The sequence below is a fragment of the Herpailurus yagouaroundi genome, unplaced genomic scaffold (genome assembly GCF_014898765.1).
Source record: "Herpailurus yagouaroundi ecotype Mexico unplaced genomic scaffold, PumYag 196, whole genome shotgun sequence".
In the NCBI taxonomy this organism is placed as follows: domain Eukaryota; kingdom Metazoa; phylum Chordata; class Mammalia; order Carnivora; family Felidae; genus Herpailurus; species Herpailurus yagouaroundi.
This window is the reverse complement of record NW_024412427.1, coordinates 11,192,626-11,214,844: the sequence shown is the minus strand read 5'-3', so window position 1 is coordinate 11,214,844 and position 22,219 is coordinate 11,192,626. Positions and strand designations below refer to the sequence as shown.

General features: G+C 36.1%; 1 protein-coding gene across 4 annotated transcripts in view; it reads left to right on the top strand.

Annotated features, from left to right (window-relative positions):
- Positions 1-22,219, top strand: part of ITCH (itchy E3 ubiquitin protein ligase) — a 145,245-nt gene that overhangs the window by 115,875 nt on the left and 7,151 nt on the right. For all 4 annotated transcript variants that reach the window (XM_040447278.1, XM_040447279.1, XM_040447280.1 and 1 more), the window contains 9 exons: positions 4,414-4,486; positions 5,382-5,453; positions 9,961-10,049; positions 11,785-11,944; positions 12,187-12,320; positions 12,651-12,791; positions 18,091-18,211; positions 18,657-18,761; positions 21,562-21,658. In XM_040447278.1, coding sequence (XP_040303212.1) covers positions 4,414-4,486; positions 5,382-5,453; positions 9,961-10,049; positions 11,785-11,944; positions 12,187-12,320; positions 12,651-12,791; positions 18,091-18,211; positions 18,657-18,761; positions 21,562-21,658 — 992 coding nt within the window. The remainder of the gene's footprint in view (positions 1-4,413; positions 4,487-5,381; positions 5,454-9,960; positions 10,050-11,784; positions 11,945-12,186; positions 12,321-12,650; positions 12,792-18,090; positions 18,212-18,656; positions 18,762-21,561; positions 21,659-22,219) is intronic.

Sequence of the window (22,219 nt, the reverse complement as noted above, 5' to 3'; positions counted from 1 at the left end):
TTTTTATGCTATTTGTAAATGGAATGGTTTTCTTAACTTTCTTTTCAGATTATTGATAGTGTATAGAAATGCAACTGATTTTTGTGTTGTTTTGTATTCTGCTTTGCTCAGTGTACCTACTCTAGTAGTTTTTTTTTTTTTGTCTGGAATCTTTAGATTTTCTTAATATAAGATTATACAATCTTCAAACAAAGATAAATTTTACTTCTTCCTTTACAATTTGGATGTCTTTTGTTTCTTTTCCTTGCCTTTCTTCAAGGCAAGAAACTCTGGCTAGAACTTCTAATATTATGTTGAATGGAAGGGAAAGCAGGCATCCTTGCCTTGTTCCTGACCTTTGAGGGAAAGCTTTCATTTGATGTCAGCTGTGGGATTTTCATATATGGCCCTTATATTGAGGTAGTTTCCTTCTAGTCCTAGTTTGTTGAGTATTTTTTACCATAAAAGGATGTTAAATTTTGTCAAATGATTTTTGGAGTTTTTTTGCCTCGAGATGATCATGTGGGGTTTTTTTTTTTTTTTGGTGTTTGTTACTAATGTATGCTGTATGGATTGATTTTTCACATGTTGAACCATCCTTGCATCCCAAGAGCAAATCCCACTTGGTCAAAGAGATTAAAATATTAATCCTTTTAATATACTAGTGAATTCAGTTTGGTAATATTTTGTTGAGGACTCTTACATCAGTGTTTGTAAGAAGTACTGGTCAGTAGTTTTCTTGTAGTGTCTCTGGGCACAGTTAGTCTCTCATTACTTCTTAATTTTATAATTTCTGCTTATTAAAAACCTTCATGTTTAAAGCAAAAACCAGAAATTCAGGCCAATTGAGTATTAACAAAATTGAAATTTATTTAGATATGTTAAGTAAATAATAGATACTTTTGTATCATTCATTTTTTGTTTCAGTTAAGTTTGGGTACATATAACAGAAAACCATAAAACCATAGTGTTTTATTTAGGATAGAAATATATTTCTTTCCATCATTAAGCACACTGTTAATAATCCATGGCTCAATGAAGTCATGAGAAATTAGAAAACATATTGTACTTAATGATAATAAAAACACAACATATCACAATTTATGGGGTTTAAAAAAAATCATCCTCAGAGTGCCTGGGTGGTTTAGTCGGTTAAGCGTCCGACTTCAGCTCAGGTCATGACCTCACACTCCGTGAGTTCAAGCCATGCGTCAGACTCCGTGCTGACAGCTCAGAGCCTGGAGCCTGCTTCGGATTCTGTGTCTCCCTCTCTTTCTGCCCCTCCCCTGCTCATGCTCTGTCTCTCTCTGTCTCAAAAATAAAAACATTTAAAAAAAAATCATCCTCAGAGGAAAATATATTGCTTTATATAAGATTAGATTATAAATAAGAAAGGTATAAAATCAGTGATCACTGCTTTCACCTTAAGAATCTAGAAAAAAAAATTAAGCCCCAAATAAGCACAAGAAAGGAAATAAGCATAAAAGCAGATATTAATGAAATGAAAACGAAACAGTAGAGAAGTCAGAGCTACAAGTTGGATCTTGGAGAAGATTAATAATAATCCCAGGATGCCTGCGTGGCTCAGTTGGTTGGGTGTCCAACTCTTGGTTTCTGCTCAGGTCATAATCTCATGGTTCATGAATGTGAGCCACGTGTTCAGGCTCTGTACTGACAGCAGAGAGCCTGCTTGGGATTCTCTCTCCCCCTCTCTCTGCTCCTCCCCTACTTTCTCAAATAAATATATAAACATTAAAAAATAATATCAGTAACCCCTAGTACACCTGAGGATGAAAAAAAAAACCACAAATTACTAATATGAAAGTGAAAGAAGGACATCACTACCTATCCTACACACATTGAAAGATAACAAAGTGTGTACTTCAACAACTTTATGCCAAGAAATTAGATATTTTAGGTCAAATGGGCAAATTCCTGGAAAGATACAAGTTACCAAAATGAACACAAGAAGAAATAGTAAATGTAAATAACCCTATATCTAGTAAAGAAATTGAATTCATAATTAAACAGTTTCCCACAAAGAAAGGTCTGAGCTAGATGGCTTCCACTGGTAAATTTTATCAAAACTATGAGTAATAAATAATATCAATCCTATTCAAATTTTTTTCATAAAATATAAGCGATTGGAACACTTCCCAACTCATTTTATGAGGCTCCTATAAGTCCTGATGGCAAAATCAAACAAGAATAGTATAAAAAAATTACTGGCTAATATTTCTATGAACATAGGTATAAAAATCTTTAACAAAATAATGGCAAATTAAATCGAGCAAACTATAAAAAGGATATTACATTATCATCATATCAAATTTATTCCAGGATAGCAAGACTGATTTAATATACAAAAACCAATCGATATAATTCACTACATAAACATATTAAAGGAGAAAAATCATCATTTCAAGAAAGCACTTGAGAAAATAAAATGCCAGTTTATGATAAACTCTCAGCTGCCTTGGAAACTTTGATACATCATCTCAATGATAAAATACCTCTTAAGAGCAAGAATAAGACAATAGCTACTGTCACTACTTCTTTCACCATTGAATTGGTAGTTCTATGAATTAAGAGAAAGAAATACAAGATAGATTGGGGGCACCTGGATGGCTTAGTCAGTTAAGCATCCGACTTGATTTAGGCTCATTGAGCCTGGTGTCGTGCTCTGCACTGAGCGGGGAGCCTGCTTGGGATTCTCTCCCTCTCTCTCTTTTCCCCCCACCCCCGAAAATACATAAGTAAACATTTTTTTTAATAATTATTTTTTAAAGTTTATTTATTTATTTTGAGAGAGTGCACACGTGAGCAGGGTTGGGGCAGAGAGAGAGAATCCCAAGCAGGCTCCATACTGTCAGCGCAGAGCCCAGGTGGGGCTCGAACTCATGAACCCTGAGATCATGACATGAGGTGAAATCAAGAGTCGGATGCTTTACCAACTGAGCCACCCAGACGCCCCATATAAGTAAAATTTTGGGGGGGGTGCAGCTGGGTGGCTCAGTCAGTTGGGTGTCCGACTTCAGCCAGGTCACGATCTCGCGGTCCGTGAGTTCGAGCCCTGCGTCGGGCTCTGGGCTGATGGCTCGGAGCCTGGAGCCTGTTTCCGATTCTGTGTCTTCCTCTCTCTCTGCCCCTCCCCCGTTCATGCTCTGTCTCTCTCTGTCCCAAAAATAAATAAACGTTGAAAAAAAATTTTTTTTAATAAGTAAATACATATTTTTTAAAGATAGGGGGCACCTAGGTGGTTCACTCGGTTGAGTGTCCAACTTCAGCTAAGGTCATGATCTCGCAGTTCATGAGTTTGAGCCCACGTCAGGCTCTGTGCTGAGAGCTCAGCCTGGAGCCTGTTTTGGATTCTATGTCTGCCCCTCCCCCATTCATGCTCTGCCCCTATGTCTCTCAAAAATAAACATTAAAAAACAATCTTTTTAAAGATATATAGATTAGAAAGGAAGAAGTAAAGCTATTTTTTTTTCATAGAGATAGCATAACTGTGTACCTAGAAAATCATAAGGAATCTAGAAAAAACTAGTAGAACTAGTAAGTGAATTTAATAGTGTTACTGGATACAAAGGCAATAGACAAAATCAGTTGTATTTTTTTTTAAGATTTTATTTTTAGGTAATGTTACACCTAGTGTGGGGATCATACAACCCCAAGATCAAACGTCACATGCTCTACCAGCTGAGCCATCAGGTGCCCCTAGAATCAAGTATTTCTACATTGAACATTTAGAAAATGAAATTAAAAGAATTCTAGGGCTTGCTTGGAAGCTCCATGGTGTCATTAGTGATCTAGGCTTCTTTCTTTGTGTTCTACCATTCCACACCGTGGGCTCTTTTCTCAAGGTTACCTCATAGTGTGTGATAGCTGCTAAAACTTCAGCTATCATAGTCGCACTGCAGGCTGGAATATGGAGGAAGAACAAACTGGAGCGAGAAAAAAAAATCCCTTTCCAGCTTTCTTTGCTCTCTGTAAAAGAGCCTTCCTAGAAGTCGTATATAACATTTACAGTTCTTTAGCCATGGTTAAGTCACACAACCATTCTGGGAAATGTGTCTTTATTCTAGGTAGCAGTCTGCCCAGGTAGACACCAGGAGTCTGATTTAAGGACAAAGGAAAGAAGGGATTTGGGGATAGGCCACTTTCCCAGATACAACCTCCTTTACTTAGTCCTGTTGGATTTTTCTCTATATAAAAGAAAATCCCACAACAATGTCTTTAAAAAGATCTGAATTTCTGTCTCTTTCTTAAAACTAGTCCTGGGAATTTTTTTTTTTAAGGTGGTGTTAAGAGTATGCTGTGCTACGTTATTTTTATATTTGACTCAGTACTGAAGGGGTGTGGTATTTTGCTTTCCTTCAATGTATCATCTTACAAGCTGCTATATATGTATGTTATATTAACATTCCTCCTCAGAGACAATGGACCACAGATAGCCTACGTACGGGACTTCAAGGCAAAGGTTCAGTATTTCCGGTTCTGGTGTCAGGTTAGTTTCAGAACTTTTCTATACCCCCTTTTCTTTGTTATGTTGCTTACATTACACAGTGATTGTGAAAATAATTAACTCCTAGAAGAACTGGGAAAATAGAAAGCATTGGAATCTCTCTTCTCTATTTTTAGGGCAAAGAAATAGATTTATCAGATTATTTGTGGCTTCTGTTGTCCAGAAGAATAAATTTGAAACAGTTTGAGTAAAAAAACTGTTCTCCTTTCAGTATCCATAATTTTCAGATGGCAGCAATCTTCAAACAAATGAGTTAAAACATTTTGTGATTTATAGATTGTAACCATCCCCTTTCATATTTAACATTTGATATAAATGATTTTGATATATATAATTAAGAGGGGAGAAGACTTTGTATTTGTTTTTTTTATTTTAATTTTTTTAATTTATATCCAAATTAGTTAGCATATAGTGCAACAATGATTTCATTACATTCTATTTCGTTACATTCTATTTTTCCTGGGTATGGTCAATTATTTCTGATATATAAATAAATACTTGCTGAATTAATGATTTCTTTATGGGATCTTAAAATGTACTAGTCAAAGTGTTACTATAATGAATATTTATAAACTTCAAACTTGTAATTAACAGGGGCCATACAAGCAAGAATAATCTAAATTAGCTTTTTGAAAATATTTATTTGACCCATTAAGCACTGCATCTGAGATCTTTTCTTTTATTTCTTACTTATTAAATGATCTTAATTAGCATGAATGCTCACAAATGCATGGTTAAACATTATTGAAATAAATTCATATTCATAGTCTACTTTTTTCTGTAAACAAAGATAAAAAGTAAATAAAACTTTACCCTTTTAGTTTTTCGATAGGCCATTTTAAGGTGAGAGTTGACTTAAGTCATTCTTATGTTTCAGCAACTGGCAATGCCACAGCACATAAAGATTACAGTGACAAGAAAAACATTGTTTGAAGATTCCTTTCAGCAGGTACTGTTTTTTTGTTTGTTCATTTTTAAATTGTTTAATGTTTATTTTTGAGAGAGACAGAGAGAAAGTGCAATCAGGAGAGGGGGAGACACAGAATCCGAAGCAGGCTCCAGGCTCTGAGCTGTCAGCACAGAGCCCAATGTCAGGCTTGAACTCATAACCCATGAGATCATGACCTGAGTCAAAGTCGGTCACTTAACCAACTGAGCCACCCAGGTGCCCCTAGCAGGTACTGGTTTTTATCCACTCGAGGGTTTGCCCCATGGCTGCCAGCCCAGAGCCACTTTTGGTTCCAAATCTAAATAGTTTGAACTTTTTGAATTGGAGTCCTTAAATTAAGTATTGCCAGCTGCATTAGTACTTAAGATTTAGGAACATGTAGATAGATCTGTATGTGTATATGTCCTGTACTTTTGAAATGTCAGAGTAATTTTTTTTTTTAACATTTTTTTTTTAATTTTTTTTTTTTTTTAACATTTATTTTTGAGACAGAGACAGAGCATGAACAGGGGAGGGGCAGAGAGAGAGGGAGACACAGAATTGGAAGCAGGCTCCAGGCTCTGAGCCATCAGCCCAGAGCCTGACGCGGGGCTCGAACTCACGGACCGCGAGATCGTGACCTGAGCTGAAGTCGGACGCTCAACCGACTGAGCCACCCAGGCGCCCCATAACATTTATTTATTTTTGAGAGACAGAGTGAGACAAAGCGTGAGCAGGGGAGGGGCAGAGAGAGAAGGAGACACAGAATCCAAAGTAGGCTCCAGGCTCTGAGCAAGCAGTCAGCACAGAGCCTGACACGGGGCTCGAACCCACAAACTGTGAGATCATGACCTGAGCTGAAGTCGGACGCTCAACCGACTGAGCCACCCAGGCACCCACCCCAAAATTTAATGTTTGTTTATTTTTGAGAGAGAGAGCAGGGGAGGGGCAGAAAGAGAAGGAGACATAGAATCCAAAGCAGGCTCCAGGCTCTGAGCTGTCAGCACAGAGCCCAGGTGGGGTTTGAACTCATGAACCATGAGATCATGACCTGAGTCAAAGTTCAATGCTTAACCACTGAGCCACCCAGGCGCCCCCAAAATGTCAGAGTAATTTCAAGCAATGAGTTTCAGGTCTTTAAGCTATGTGTTTGGTTTGAAATAGATATTTGAGTAAGAAAATAGGCTTTTGGTAGACAAAAAGTCTGGAAATATCCATATGAACATTATTGGATGGGTAGAAAGGAAGAGGGGAGAAGACTTTGTTTTTTTGTTTTTTTAATTTTAATTTTTTTAATTTATATCCAAATTAGTTAGCATATAGCGCAACAATGATTTCAGGAGTAGATTCCTTAATTCCCTTTACCCATTTAGCCCCTCCTCCCTCCTACAACCCCTCCAGTAACCCTCTGTTTGTTCTCCATATTTAAGAGTTTCTTATGTTTTTGTCCCCTTCCCCGTTTTTATATTATTTTTGCTTCCCTTCCCTTATGTTCATCTGTTTTGTATGTTTTTACAATATGCATTTGTTATTCATAATTAAAAATCATTTTTTATGTAGGAAAGAAATTGGTCTTTGGTTACAATACCAAAATAAAAAGTATTTTTTCAGAAGTAGTCAACAAATTTTTTTTTTAATTTTTTTTTTAACGTTTATTTATTTTTGAGACAGAGAGAGACAGAGCATGAACGGGGGAGGGGCAGAGAGAGAGAGGGAGACACAGAATCCGAAACAGGCTCCAGGCTCTGAGCCATCAGCCCAGAGCCCGACGCGGGGCTCGAACTCACGGACTGCAAGATCATGACCTGAGCTGAAGTCGGACACTCAACCGACTGAGCCACCCAGGCGCCCCAACAAATTTTTTTATTGCCCTCAGAACCCAAGTTACTTTACTCTTACCTTTATTTTGCAACTTAACACCAACTGCAAATAAATGTTAAGTGATTTGGTTGTAAGGAAGATTAAAATGACCAATGAAAAACTATCTTAAAACACAAACATCTACTTAGTTCTAATTTTATAGCCAGATATGGATGTGATTTTTTTAATGTTTATTTATTTATTTTGAGAGGAGAGAGAGCAAGCTAGTGAGCACAAGTGGGGGAGGGGCAGAGAGAAAGGGAGAGAGAGATTTCCAAGCAGGCTCCATGCTGTCAGTACAGAACACAACACAAGGCTCAAACTCACAGACCACGAGTTCATGACCTGAGCCGAAATCCAGAGTCAAGTGCTTAACTGACTGAGCCACCCAGGCACTCCTGGACATAATTTTTTATTATCAAGCCCATGTGATAATTGTGGCAGTTACAGCTTCAAAATGAATGCAGAGGGAAAAGAGATTATCTGAGATGGTTGACAGATTGGCTGAGATACCTGGCTACTTGGTTTCAGAAACAGTAATGTACATTTCCTAATGGAACCTCAATAATTAACATTGAAGGGTAAAGCCAATTGGCATCCTCCTAAGTGGGAGCAGATAACTTTTTAGCAGCAGAGCTTGACTAAGAGCATTTCGAGAATTATGAATGATTCTCCTGATCTGATGTAGGTTTCCAAGGCCATTCCCCACCCTAGTCATTACCTACTTCTGATTTTCATATTCATAACAACTGTGTAGTCAATCTCTGGTGGGCTGGTTTCTTAGAACATAACTTACTATTATAGTATTAAAAAGATGCAAAATGTCTTTAAATGTTTTAAATGATTAAATGTCCCTTAATTTTTTGACTTTTGAAACCTAAAGACTATTGCAGAATGACAGACCAGGTGGTACTAAACAGTTGTTTAAAATTGTCACTATAGGAACACCTGAATGGCTCAGTCGGTTAAGCATCCAACTTTTGATTTCGGTTCAGGTCAGGATCTCATGGTACATGTGTTCAGGCTCCACACAGAGCTCTGCACTGGCAGCATGGAGCCTGCTTAGGATCTCTCTCCCTCTCTCTCTGCCCCTCCACTGCTCATGCTCTCTCTGTCTCTCAAAATAAATAAACACTTAAAAATAAAATAAAATTGTCACCCTAGATTTGACATCCATCAAATAAATGTCACATATTTGAGAAAAATTTGATTGCTTTGGAAGAAAGACAAATCTGATAGCAAAATTAGCATCAAATGTTCTTTCTAAGTGGTAAAGTTGTTTTGCAGTAGTGTTTTTGCTCATGGGGGAAAATTTTTTTATTTAAAAAAAATTTTTAATATAAGTCATTTATTAAAGGTTACTACTTAAAAGTTTTTCCAGGGAACAGCAAGTCTTCAGGTATCAGACACAGGACAAAAAGAACAACCAGAATTTCCAGGGGAACAGTCTCAGATTTGGGGGAATAACAAGAGAAATCAGTAACAGCCATAGGTTTGGGGGAGCAGCCACAGGGACAAGGAATAGCCCAAGGGAGCAAGAAACAAACCAATAAAAAGAAATGTTTTAACCTTTAATATCTTTCATTTGCAGTGCTATATAGCGAATATACTATTTGTAGAATATTTGTCATAAGCATTGAATTTTTTTGCTACATCAGGGATTTTTTTTTTTTTTTAGTAGGATATGAATTCATGTAACTAATGTATATGTTTTGTGGGAACTGAGCCCTGGCTGGCATAAGCAGGTTACTTACTGAGCCTCTGGATATTTAAATGTAAGAGTTCATTCTACTTTCATAAAATAGAGACATTAAATCCTCTTTTTGTCCAGGTCCAGTTACTTTTATTCTAAGAGTAATACTTATAATGTTCTGTTGGCCCAATTTTAGTCAAGTAATTACATAGTTTTACAAAGAAAAAACCCAAATGATCTATCTATTCATTATAGTTCAGTAATGGTGCTGCCCTTCAAATATGAAGGTGATCTTATTAACCACTATAGTAGGACACAGAATTTGAGTATTTTTCCAGGTATTCATAAGTTTCCATTTCCAAAGTTAACTATATTCTTTCTTCAGCCACTGGTTTTCATTTCCAGGTTAGCCAGTTGCTAACATGTGTACCTTTTAGCTATAAAACAAACCCAAACTTAACCAAACCAAGTGGTTTTTCCCACTCAAATGACCTAACAAAGGACCATGCCCATGGTTACTCTGCTCTAAGCAAGTGACAGAAGCAACTTTGTAAGTCAAAAGTAAGATTTTTTAGGGGAGCCTGGGTGGCTCAGTCGGTTAAGCATCTGACTTTGGCCCAGGTCATGATCTTGCAGTCCGTGGGTTCGAGCCCCACATCGGGCTCTATGCTGACAACTCAGAGCCTGGAGCCTGCTTCAGATTTTGTGTCTCCCCCTTTCTTTGTCCCTCCCCCACTTACCTGTGCGTTTACGCTCTGTATCTATAAAGTATATTAAAGTATAGAGGTATATAATACATAAAACATAAAACTTTAATGTATTTTCTGTATATGTGGTATTGACTAGATCACAAACATCCTTCTATGTCGTGGGGAATTTAAGTTACCTATAATGAAGAACATTTCAAACCTGGAAGTGGTGGAATGGTGTGTCAACAACTGCTTTTACCAATTCTTTTACTTTATTGTTTTGTAGATAATGAGCTTCAATCCCCAAGATCTGCGAAGACGTTTGTGGGTGATTTTTCCAGGAGAAGAAGGTTTAGATTATGGAGGTGTAGCAAGGTAGTGATAATATGAATACTCAGAACTTAGTTCCTTTCTTCCAAAGGTATCATTACACTTTGCTCGCAAGTATTTTCTCAATCTTATATTTCAGGAAAACGAAATGTAGCAAATTATTGTACCTTTATTATGCTGTAGCTATAGAATTTCAGCAAATGCTAATTCAGCACTTTCTAAGGTGCTGCAAGTTGATTTCCCCCACATCATTCATTTTAATCCTCAGGATAACCCTGTGAGATAGAATTTTACAAGTAATAATGAAGTTTAGAGACTCACCTAAGGCATATAACTAAGCTCTAGAACCTGGATATAAGCTTTGAATCATCAAACCAGAAGCCAGTGTTCAGTCTAGCACTTCGTGTCTGTTCCACAGAGCATACAAGGTCCTGTAGCAATCAGGTTATTTTCCCCATCACAGATTACTGATACAGATAATGGCCCTTCAATTCCCAACTGAGATTAATATATTTGTTTTAAGAATACAGAGGGCTATGTAAAATAGTTAAAATTTTTAAATTCAGCTCTCTTAATATTGGAGCTTCTAATCAAACCCTAGAAGATTGACTTAAGTAAGAAATTCCTTTGTTTATTCCATAACAATCTAGCACATCAGGTTAAATATCTGTATAGCAGTGGCAGTGTGGAAAGCAAGGACTTGGAGTCAAAACTGGATTTGAATCCCTTTTCTGCACTTAGTAGTACAACCTAGGGCAAGTATCTTCATCTGTAAAATGAGAATAGTCATCTACTTTTCTAGGATTATTGTGAAGAGTAAAAATAGTGTTTATTAATGACTTAGTTCAGACCCTCTGTTTTTGTATGTTTACTGAATGATGACTACATTTTAGTAGTTCTTATTTATGAATGTATTAAAGTTCACATTTAAAAATGTGTGAAGTAATCACTGGGAAATAATAAATGAGTAGAAACATTTAATTTTGTACAAGTTAAAGCTATTTCAGGAGGAGGGCAATCATTTATTCTTAATTAGAAAATCAAATAGTGTTAATAAGTAGAAGTAGCATTATCATCAGAGACCATGAACTTTCCTACAGGAAAAGAAATCTCAGACACACCTGTATTGTCCCAAATCGATTCTGCCTACTGTTCTATTAGGCCCATCCAAGTTACATAGTCACTATAATCTTACGTTAATACTGGTTGGTATTTTCACAACACTTGAATTAGAGCTTCTCAGAGCATTTTTCTAACAAATGAGTGTCTTGAATTAAGTGTTTTATTGTCTTTGTGAAATTGGAAGTTTTTCCATATTTATCTAAGATTTAGAGAGCTGTGGCACTTGAGGAACACCATGAGGTTTAGGAACAGGTGGGAGTTCTATTAGACTTCTTTCAGCTGCTCCAACGACATGGGTTAATAGTGAATTTTAAACGACTCTATATAGTATTTCATTGATTCTAAGACTAACATTTTCATATTTAATGTCTCTGACATTGGGCTGTGTAATACAATTATAATTAGAAAAATTTTTAGTGGTTCATCAAGTAATGATGTCTTTTAAGTCGATGATGTCTTAGATTCTTTGAAATATAATAATATGCAGTGTGTAAATATCCTCTCTCTAAAATGGATGTTTGAAATGAAGCAGTAAAAATCAACAAAGAATTAGGAAACTGTCACCAGCTGAGGAATGTAGATTCCTGAGAACTTTGTAGCTCTGCTCTTTGATTTCTTGGCATGGTTTTTTTCACCCTAAATTTTCTTTTGTTTTCAGAGAGTGGTTCTTTCTTTTGTCACACGAGGTGTTGAACCCCATGTATTGCCTGTTTGAATATGCAGGAAAGGATAACTACTGCCTGCAGATTAATCCTGCTTCTTACATCAATCCAGATCACCTGAAATATTTTCGTTTTATTGGCAGGTTTATTGCCATGGTAAGTACGGATAGAGAACTGTTTGTTTACTTTGCTAATTCAACAATACTAAAGCATTATTTCTTTAACTCTCTCATTTGGAATTTTCTCATCACTAAGACATTTTTTTAAGATTCGTTTGTTACATTTGCCCTTTTCCCAAAAATGTGCCCTAATAGATGACAAGGGAGCTTTAAGTGAAGAATTAATCTAATGTTGTATTATAAAATTATCATAAATGGTATTGTTTTCTTCTTATATAGGCTTTGTTCCATGGGAAATTCATAGACACAGGTTTTTCTTTGCCATTCTATAAGCGTATATTGAACAAACCAGTTGGACTCAAGGATTTAGAATCTATTGATCCAGAATTTTACAATTCTCTCATCTGGGTTAAGTAAGTTTGTTTCCATTTAATTTATCAAAATAGAGTCTATATGCTTTCATTATGGTGCTGATAACTTACCTCAACTGAAAGCTTGTAATTGGTTTATTGAATTTAAATAATCTGTATTAGACTTGTCTCATTATTCAATATGATAAATTTTGCAGAATGTACCCAAGATCTTAGGCAAAAATGTGATGATTTAGAGCATAATCTTTCCAGTTTTCTTATTATTTTGATGGTATAGTTTTATAGTGATTATTGAAGAACACAATCCTTTACTTAAATACTTTTTATATGATTGAATTTGTATAACAAATAATGTTAATTTCATTTGTGCAGAGAAAACAATATTGAGGAATGTGGTTTGGAAATGTACTTCTCTGTCGATAAAGAAATTTTAGGTGAAATCAAGAGTCATGATTTGAAACCTAATGGTGGCAATATTCTTGTGACAGAAGAAAATAAAGAGGAATATATCAGGTGAGAGAGAATGTTCCTTTTGATATAATGTAGCCTTTCTTTTGGGCTACAGCACATTGATAATTGCCTAGTGGTACTAGTGGACAGTATTTCAAAAAATATTGTTGGCCTTTTTACTAATCATTAAGAGAACTGATCATGTATAATTAAGGACATGATTGATCACTTTCTACCTTACGAGTATGTTGAGAGAGGAATAAGAAAAGTGCTTATTCAAGTCAAAGGAGGGAGACATCATTTCATCTGGTTGTAACCATGGAGGTTGGGGAACCTTGAAGGTTGGGGAAGATTGAGTTGTGCAAAAATGAGAACAAGTTAAGAACAGAGATATGAAGGCTGAAAAGCACAAGTCACAAATAGTAAAAAGGGAAGCATGACGTGTGGTGGTGCTGTCAGGCAGCTCAGAGTTGGTATCCCATTCTGCCATATCCTGCATTTCAGAGGCCAAGGAAAATAAGGAATCTTTAAAAGATGTGGAGGCTAATAAATTTAATAACCCTTAAGACAACAGTTAGAACTACATCCACGTAGTAGATACAGAAGCCAGATTACAAGAAATTAAGGACCAAATTCAGTAGACAATCAGTCTAAATTTCTCTTTTAACAAGTCTAGCAGCAAAATAATGAGAGAACAGATTCTTATGGAGGCAGCAGAGTAGAGAGACTATCCTGCAGGTTAACTCAAACTGAACTTTACACAGAATTAATCTAACGGATACTGATAGGTTTTATACCCCCTTTCTTGGTATATTTTCAGTTTAGCCACAATTTTTAATATTTATAAAGTGATAGAAAAAAATTTTGGTCATATAGAACTTTTACTTTTTCTCCAAAAGTGGGAGTTTTAAGGGTAGAAATAGTGCTAGATCTCTTTTAAATACCGGTTCTATAACCACTATGCTATCTAACACCAAGTCATTGAAAATAATCTCCAGTTTATATGCAGATATGTTTGTGGGGAATATTGTAAGATCAGATAAAATTTATAAGTAAAATAATTTATTATGTATCCTCTTATGCTTTGCATTCATTCATACTTTAGTCTCAAGGGTCATTCGTTTATTCACATATTCTCAACACCAATTCTGTCACATCAGGATTAGTTTTCACATATCTGCTGCTTCTTGAGTGCCAGCTTCTGTCTCTTGCTTGGTTTTCTGCTTTTTAAATATTAACATATTCACTCCAGCCTTCTGTGATTAGTATTTGCATAATAGATCTTCCTCTCTCCTTTACTTTTCAGTCCTGTCTGTGTCTGTATTTAAAGTGTGTTTCTCGGGATGCCTGGGTAGCTCAGTCAGTTAAGAATCCAGCTTCAGCTCAGGTCATGGTCTCACAGTTTGTGAGTTCGAGCACCACCACATCAGGCTCTGAGCTGACCATGTGGAGCCTGCTTGAGATTCTCTCTCTCTCTCCTTCTCTCTCTGTCCCTCCCCCACTCATGCTTTCTATCAAAATAAATAATAAACTTAAAAAAAAATAAAGTATTTCTTACAAGCAGCATATTCTTGCGTCTTAACTATTGTTATCCAGTCTGATAATCTTTGCTTTTTAAATGCAGTGTTTAGTGTATTTACATTTAATATGATTACTGATATGGTTGGACTTAAGCCTGTCACCTTGCTATATGTTTCTTATTTATCCTAATTTCCTTTGTTCCTCCTTTCCTGCCTTTAATAGAGTAAATTTTAGGTTTTATAGTCTGTTCTGTTGGATTTTTTTTTTAAGCTATCCCTCTTTAATTTTTTTAGTGACTGCTCTGATTATCATCTATATACTGAATTTCTCACTTAAGACTATATAACTTATGATTGATATTATATTACTACTTGTACAATGTAAAAGGCTTATAATAGTGTAATTTTAGTTATCTCTAGCCGTTTGTGCAATTGTTGTCATATTTCTTACCTTACAAACCACATAATACTTTATTACCTCTTGCTTTAAGCAATTACTCGATTTTTTTTAGTTTTTATTTAAATTCCAGTTAGTTAACATACAATGTAATATTAGTTTCAAGTGTACAGTTTAGTGATTCACCACTTCCATACAACACCCAATGTTTCTCACAAGTGTACTCCTTAATATCCATCACTTGTTTCTCCCATTCCCACACCCAGCTCCCCTCTGGTAACCATCAATTTGTTCTCTGTAGTTAAGAGTCTATTTCTTGGTTTGCCTCTCTTTTTCCCCTCCATGGTTTTGTTTTTGTTTTTTTTTTTTAAGTCCACATATGAGTGAAATCATGTGTAGCTATTTGTCTTTCTCTGACTTATTTCACTTAGCATTACTCTCTTAGTTCCACCTACATCATTGCACAATTACTAGATTTTTTTTAATGTTATTTATTTATTTTGAGAGAGAGAGTATGAGCAGGGGAGGGGCACAGAGAGAGAAGGAGAGAGAGAATCCCAAGCAGGCTCTGTTCATTGTCAGCATAGAGCCCAATGTGGGGCTTGATCCTACAAACTGCAAGATCATGACCTGAGATGAAATCTCAGTTTAACCAACTGAACTACCCAGGTACCCCCAATTACTAGATTTTTTAAGAAATTAAGAAAAAGTAGTCTTTTACATTACTCACATTATCATTTCTGGTTGTCTTCATTTCTTCCCACAGATCTATTTTTCCATCTGGGATCAGTTTTAAAAACTTCCTGTATAATTTTTCTCTGTGCAATTGCTGGCAATAAATTCTTTAGCTTTTATCTGAAGGCATCTTTATACCACCTTCAGTTTTAAAGGATATTTTCATCGGATTTAGAATTCTAAGTTTATAGGGTTTTTTTTCCCTCATTTTTAGCACTTTCTTTCAATAATGTCATTCTGTTATTTCTGTTATTTTTGATATGAGAGCCATTGGGGTTTTTTTTATGTTTTTTTCTGAATGTCTGTTTTCTGTGGTTTTTCAAAGCATTCCTCTTTAATTTTGCTTTTTTGCATTTGACTCTGCTGTACCTAATTATGATTGCTTTTATATTTATCCTACTTGGCATTTGCTGAGCTTCCTGTATCTGTGATTGATGCCATTTCAGCCATTTTGGAAAATTCAGGGACTGGATCTTTATGGATGTTCCTTTTGCTTCATTCCTTCTCTACATACTTCAGACTTCACTTGGATGCATGTTTAATCTTTGATACCATCCCATGGTTCTCAGATACTCTATATATTTTTTATCTTTTTTTCTGCCCTTTTAGTTTGCACCATTTTGATTGACCTACTTTTGAATTCACTGCTCGTAAGTCCATTCAATAAAATTTTCGTTACAGATACTCAGATATTTTGTAATTTTCGTTTGGTTCTTTTAAGAGTGTCTGTGATGAGAATCCCCATCTCTTTACCCATTTTGTCCATCTTATCCTATAAATTTTTAATACATTTCAATAGCCTTTTAAAAAGTCTCCGGTCATCCACCTGGATGGCTCAGTTGGTTGAGCGTCTGATTCTTGATTTTGACTCGGGCCATCATCATCCCATGGTCATCGGATAGATCCCTGCATCAGGCTCCCCAATGAGCATGGAGCCTGCTTGGCATTCTCTCTCTCTCCCTCTGCCTCTCCCTTGCTCATCTCTCAAAAAACAAAAAGAAAAAAGTCTCTGCTAACTTCAACATTAGGCTGTCTGTGGGCCTAATTCTATAAACTTTTTTCTTTTATTATGAGTCACATTTTCCTGCTGCTTTGCAGGCTTTTTTTTTTTTTTTTTTTTTTTTAATTGTGGATGATACATGGTAGACTCTGGATTCTTTTTTCTTCCTCTGAAGAATATTGACTTTGTTTTGACAGGCAGTTAAATGAAGGACAGATCACACTGATCCTTTGGAAGCTTGCTAGAGCTGGTCTATTTCCATTTTCCCTTTATTCCTAAAACATGGTCCTTACTTCTTACAAGGAAAAGCCTAAAGTGTTTTACCATGTAACTTTGTGAGATGTAAACTCTAACATTCTATCTCTCTGGTACTAGGTAACTGCTGAAATTTCTGCTTGGGTCTTTGGCTTTTCGGTTTTTGCTTTGCACAGGGTTCCTTGGAGTCTCATCATGCTACACACATGTATTTAACAATCAGCTAAGGATTTGAAGTAAATTCCTGTGCAGATTTGGATGGGAGTGCCTTCTCTTTGTGTTCTTTCTTTCTGGGATTTTTACATAACTGTTGACAGCTTGAAGCTCCCATCCTCAGGTTTCCTCAGCCCAATAAGACTGTTGCCTTTTATTTGAGCTTCATTCTCTTGCGCTCCATGTAAACTGGGAAGTACCCTCAGGAGAAAAGCCTATTCATAATGCAAATCCTTCAAGAATCTAATCCCCAGCAATTTTTGCCTGCCATTGATTTCTCTCTGATGCCTTCAAATAGTTGTTCTATTATAATATGCCCAGAGTTTATCATTATAATCACCAGGCACATTAATCCACTACAGCCTATACTGCCATTTCCCAAAATTTCAGAGGCTTCACAGTAAACTTTAGGACTTTAGTTATCATAAGTTATCATCAAGTGATCAAATGCCTAAAATACCCATATTTGTTTGCTCATTAAAATTGTTTAAATAGGGGGCACCTGGGTGGCTCAGTTGGTTAAGCATCCAACTTTGGCTCAGGTCATGATCTCCTGGGTCATGGGCTCAAGCCCCGTGTCAGGCTCTGCTGACAGCTCAGGGCCTGGAGCCTGCTTCAGAATCTGTCTCCCTCTTTCTCTGCCCCTCCCTTGCTTGCATTCTCTCTCTCTCTCTCTCTCCCTCTCCCTCCCTCTCTCTCTCTCTCTCAAAAATAAATGTTAAAAAAAATTTTTTTTAATAAGTTGAAATCTAGAGTATCTACTAGGGAATTTTCATTAAAAAGTATTTTCATTGAAAAAAATTGCAAAGGGAAAACCTCTAAAAGAAGCTTAAGAGATGTTTGCAATGTATGAACCCTTTTTAGATTTTGATTGAAGTAGTATGTTAAAAAAAAAAACTGAGTCAATCAGAATTTGAGCACCGAAGACTTGGCTATAAAAGAATTACTATTCACTTTTTTGTGTGATAATAGAATTGTAGTTATTTTCAAAAAGAGACTTATAGAGATACATGCTGAATTATTTGTGTTTAAAATGAAAGTATATGATACCTAGGGTATGGGTAGGGGCATAATGAAATAATATTGGTGGTGTGTTGAAGCTGGGATATAGGGTTCATTATATCCTACTTTTATAAATATTTGAAATTTTTCATAATAAAGTTTATAAAAACTATTTTTACACTCGGAATTCAAAGGTAAAATCTAAACTTCCTGATAGCTCTTTTAATATTTATTTACCAGAATGGTAGCTGAATGGAGGTTGTCTCGAGGTGTTGAAGAACAGACACAAGCTTTCTTTGAGGGCTTTAATGAAATTCTTCCCCAGCAGTATTTGCAATACTTTGATGCAAAGGAATTAGAGGTAATGAGTTTTTCTTATTTCCTCTGCAGCATGCTGGTAAATAATGCCTTCAGGTGTCTGCTTTCAGCTCACTTTCTCATCTTTGTGTTAGAAGTAGTGTTTTTTATGCTGGCAGGATGTTTTGAAGCTCGCTGGTGGTTAAAAAAGTCCATAATTTATCCAAGTATATGAAAGTGTTACCCCCAAGAAAAGTATTGCTATCAAAACCTGTCTACAGTGAGTGACTAATTTGCCTGAGTATGTGTATATATACCACCATCTGTGGAAACTTAACCTTCATAAGCAATGTGGACACCATTCCTGATGCACAAGTTATAAGCTAAAGCCTCCTGATTAATTTTTTGAGAGTTGCTGAATAGTAGTCTTTTCTTCTATATATCAAGAATTTTTATATAGGTTGTACAGTTACCTAAAGAAATCTTTTTTTTTTTTTTAATCTCCAAAGGTCCTTTTATGTGGAATGCAAGAGATTGATTTGAATGACTGGCAAAGACATGCCATCTACCGTCATTACACTAGGACAAGCAGACAAATCATGTGGTTTTGGCAGGTTTGTCTCAGTTTATTTCTGTTGGCAGACACATTATAATTTTTTAGAAATTGCTTACCATGTATGGAAAAAGTCACAAAACAAAATGTCCTACTGTATTCAGGCCCTCATTCCATTCTATGCATTATAGTAAATGAATATATTACATAATAGCCAAATTATGGAAGTAGCCCAAGTGTCCACTGATAGATGAATGGTAAAGAAAAAATTTGTGTGTGTACATGTGTGTGCATATATATGGAATATTATTCAGCCATGAAAAGAATGAAATCTTAAAAAAATGAAATCTTGCCATTTGCAACAACATGGATGGATCTAGAGGGTGTAATACTAAGTGAAATAAGTCGTTCTGAGAAAGACAAATACCATATAATTTCACTCATGGAATTTTTTTTTTTTTTTTTTCAACGTTTATTTATTTTTGGGACAGAGAGAGACAGAGCATGAACGGGGGAGGGGCAGAGAGAGAGGAAGACACAGAATCGGAAACAGGCTCCAGGCTCTGAGCCATCAGCCCAGAGCCTGACGCGGGGCTCGAACTCACGGACCGCGAGATCGTGACCTGGCTGAAGTCGGACGCTTAACCGACTGCGCCACCCAGGCGCCCCACACTCATGGAATTTAAGAGACAAATGGACAAAGAAAAAGATAACCCCAAAAACAGACTCTTAACTAGAGAAAACAAACTCATGGGTACCAGAGGGGAGATGGATGGGATATGAGTGAAAGAAGTGAAGGGGTTTAAGAATACACTTATCGTGATGAGTACTGAGTAATGTATAGAATTGAATCACATATTGTACACCTGAAACTAATATAACACTGTATGTTGATTATACTGGAATTAAAATAATAAAAAAAAAAGATTACAACAGCATTTTTAAAAGACTATTTCTGAGTAAGCAACACACACTTTGCACCTTTGCCCAGAATATAAGACCTCTCTATATTATGGTTCTCCTGCATTTGATCTAAATGCTTTTGGAATGTTCTAGAACAGCCTAAAGTATGATTTTCATCATTCATACCTCACTAAGAATTCTATAATTCAGAAGGCAAAACTTAAGAGGGTGAACTGGTTTGGAATCGTAATGGTGTCTTCAAAAAATGTCTGCTATAAGGACATGAGAAGATGCTCAAATCACTAATCATTAGGGAAGTGCAAGTCAAAAGCATAATGAAGTACCATTTCATATCCATTACTAGCATGGCTATTATCAGAAAATAGAAAATAATCATCCTTGTAGAGGATGTTGAGAAATTGGAACTCTTATATATTGCTGATGGGAATGTAAAATGGTGCTCCACTTTGGAAAACATTTTAATGGCTCTTTGAAAAAAACATAGAAATTAACATGACTGGCAGTTCTCCTAGGTATACCCAAAGTGAAAGCAAGGACTCAAATACTTATATACCTATGGTCACAACAGCATTATTCACAATGGCCAAAAGGTGAAAGCAACTTAAGTGTCCCATCAACAGATGAATGGATAAACAAAATGTGATATACATATACAATGGAATGTTATCCAGTCTTAAAGAAAAAGGAAATTCTGGCAGGTTACAACAGAATGAACCTTAAGGATATAATGCTGAGTGAAATAAGCCAATCACAAAAGGACAAATATTGTATGATTCCAAGATTCCATTTATATGAGGTATCTAAAATAGGCAAATTCATAGAGATAGAAAGTAGAATAGAGGTTAACAGAGGCTGTTGGGGGTGGCCAGAATGAGGAGGTAACAGTTTTTGTTTAGGATGATAAAGTTCTAGAAATTGTGGGAGTGGTTACACAACAGTGTGAACATACTTAATGCCATTGAATTCTTGCTTAAAATGATAAATTTTGTGTTATATATACTTTACCACATTAAAATAATGCCTCAGGGGCACCTGGGTGGCTCAGTCAGTTAAGCATCCGACTTCGGCTCAGGTCATGATCTAACGGTTTGTGAGTTCAAGCCCTGCGTTGGGCTCTGTGCTGACAGGTCAGAGCCTGGAGCCTGCTTCAGATTCTGTGTCTCCCTCTGTCTGCCCTTCCGCCACTTGCACTCTGTCTCTCGCATTGTCTTAAAAATAAATAAACGCTAAAAAAAAATTTTTTTTTTAAATGTCTCTTACCTATGTAAAGAAATTCCTAAGAAACTCAAATGAACCAAACTTCTATAGCAAATAGGATTAGAATTTTAAAATATTTGACAAAAAAAATATCTACAAAAAAAATAATTTGGCTGGACCAAAATACTTGTGCTACAGGCTAGAAAGCATCCTCCAGAAACCTAATGTTTTGAGTCAGAGTTGTAGGAGTTGAAAGGCACCTGAATGTGGCAGTGTATAGCTGCACCAAAACCTAGAGAACATTGAGAGAGAGAGGTTATTGGGAAATATCTGGGTCAGAATTCTATGAACTTGATTTCATTTGTTCATAAAACCAAAAAGCTCATACTGACTCAGGCTCTGTGTCCTATGTAACCACATGAATATCCTATAGGACAGATCTGTGGGGAAAAAGAACGGGCTGCTCTGGAAGAGCTAATCTTGAGACTTCATGAGTAGGGTACTCTTAGACCCAGGGCACCTTTCTTTTTTCTATCTCCTTAAAAGGATGTGGTCCTAAGATTTATATAGGGGAAAGTTGATAGGACTTTGACAAACATGGACACGGTAGTGGGTATAGTCATTATCTAGTGCATCTAACACTGGGAGTTCATTTGAAATGATTGTTTTTCATTCTTGTGTATGCTAAATGTAACATAAGACCTATATATCTCTTTACATGTGTTTTTTTTTTAAAACAGTTTGTTAAAGAAATTGATAATGAGAAGAGAATGAGACTTCTGCAGTTTGTTACTGGAACTTGTCGATTGCCAGTTGGAGGATTTGCTGACCTCATGGGTATGTGAGACAGGATCACTTTTCCTATACAGAAAATTGTTTACCACGCTGCTGTTACATTCAAATCAGTGTGGATTGCTCAGGAATAACAAAGAAAAGAATAGCCCTTTTCCTAACTAGTCATAGTTAACCTGGATTTGTGTAAACTTTTAAATCACTTTGTAATCCTTACCTCTAGAAGTTTTTTATCTTAAGACTAGATCCCACATTTTAACTTCATAGAATAGTGATCTTACTGATCTTCTATATGTAAATCTGTTTGGTCATTCAGTCATTTGGCAAACATTTTAGTGTCTCCTATGAACCAGGCACTGTTGGTTGTACTATACTATATTTTAATGATGTGTTTAACATTCTTCTCTATTATACCTGGAGCTCCATGAGATACAGAGCTCTATCTTTTTATTTCTGGTGTCTTGCATAGTGCTTGTCACATAGTAGTTACTGATCAAAATGTATGTTGTTTGGAAATGAATGACCATGGAAATACTTTTGTGACTGATAATAAGTAAATTCAAATCTTTAACACCAGCATAATGCCACGTACCATAGGAGAAAAGA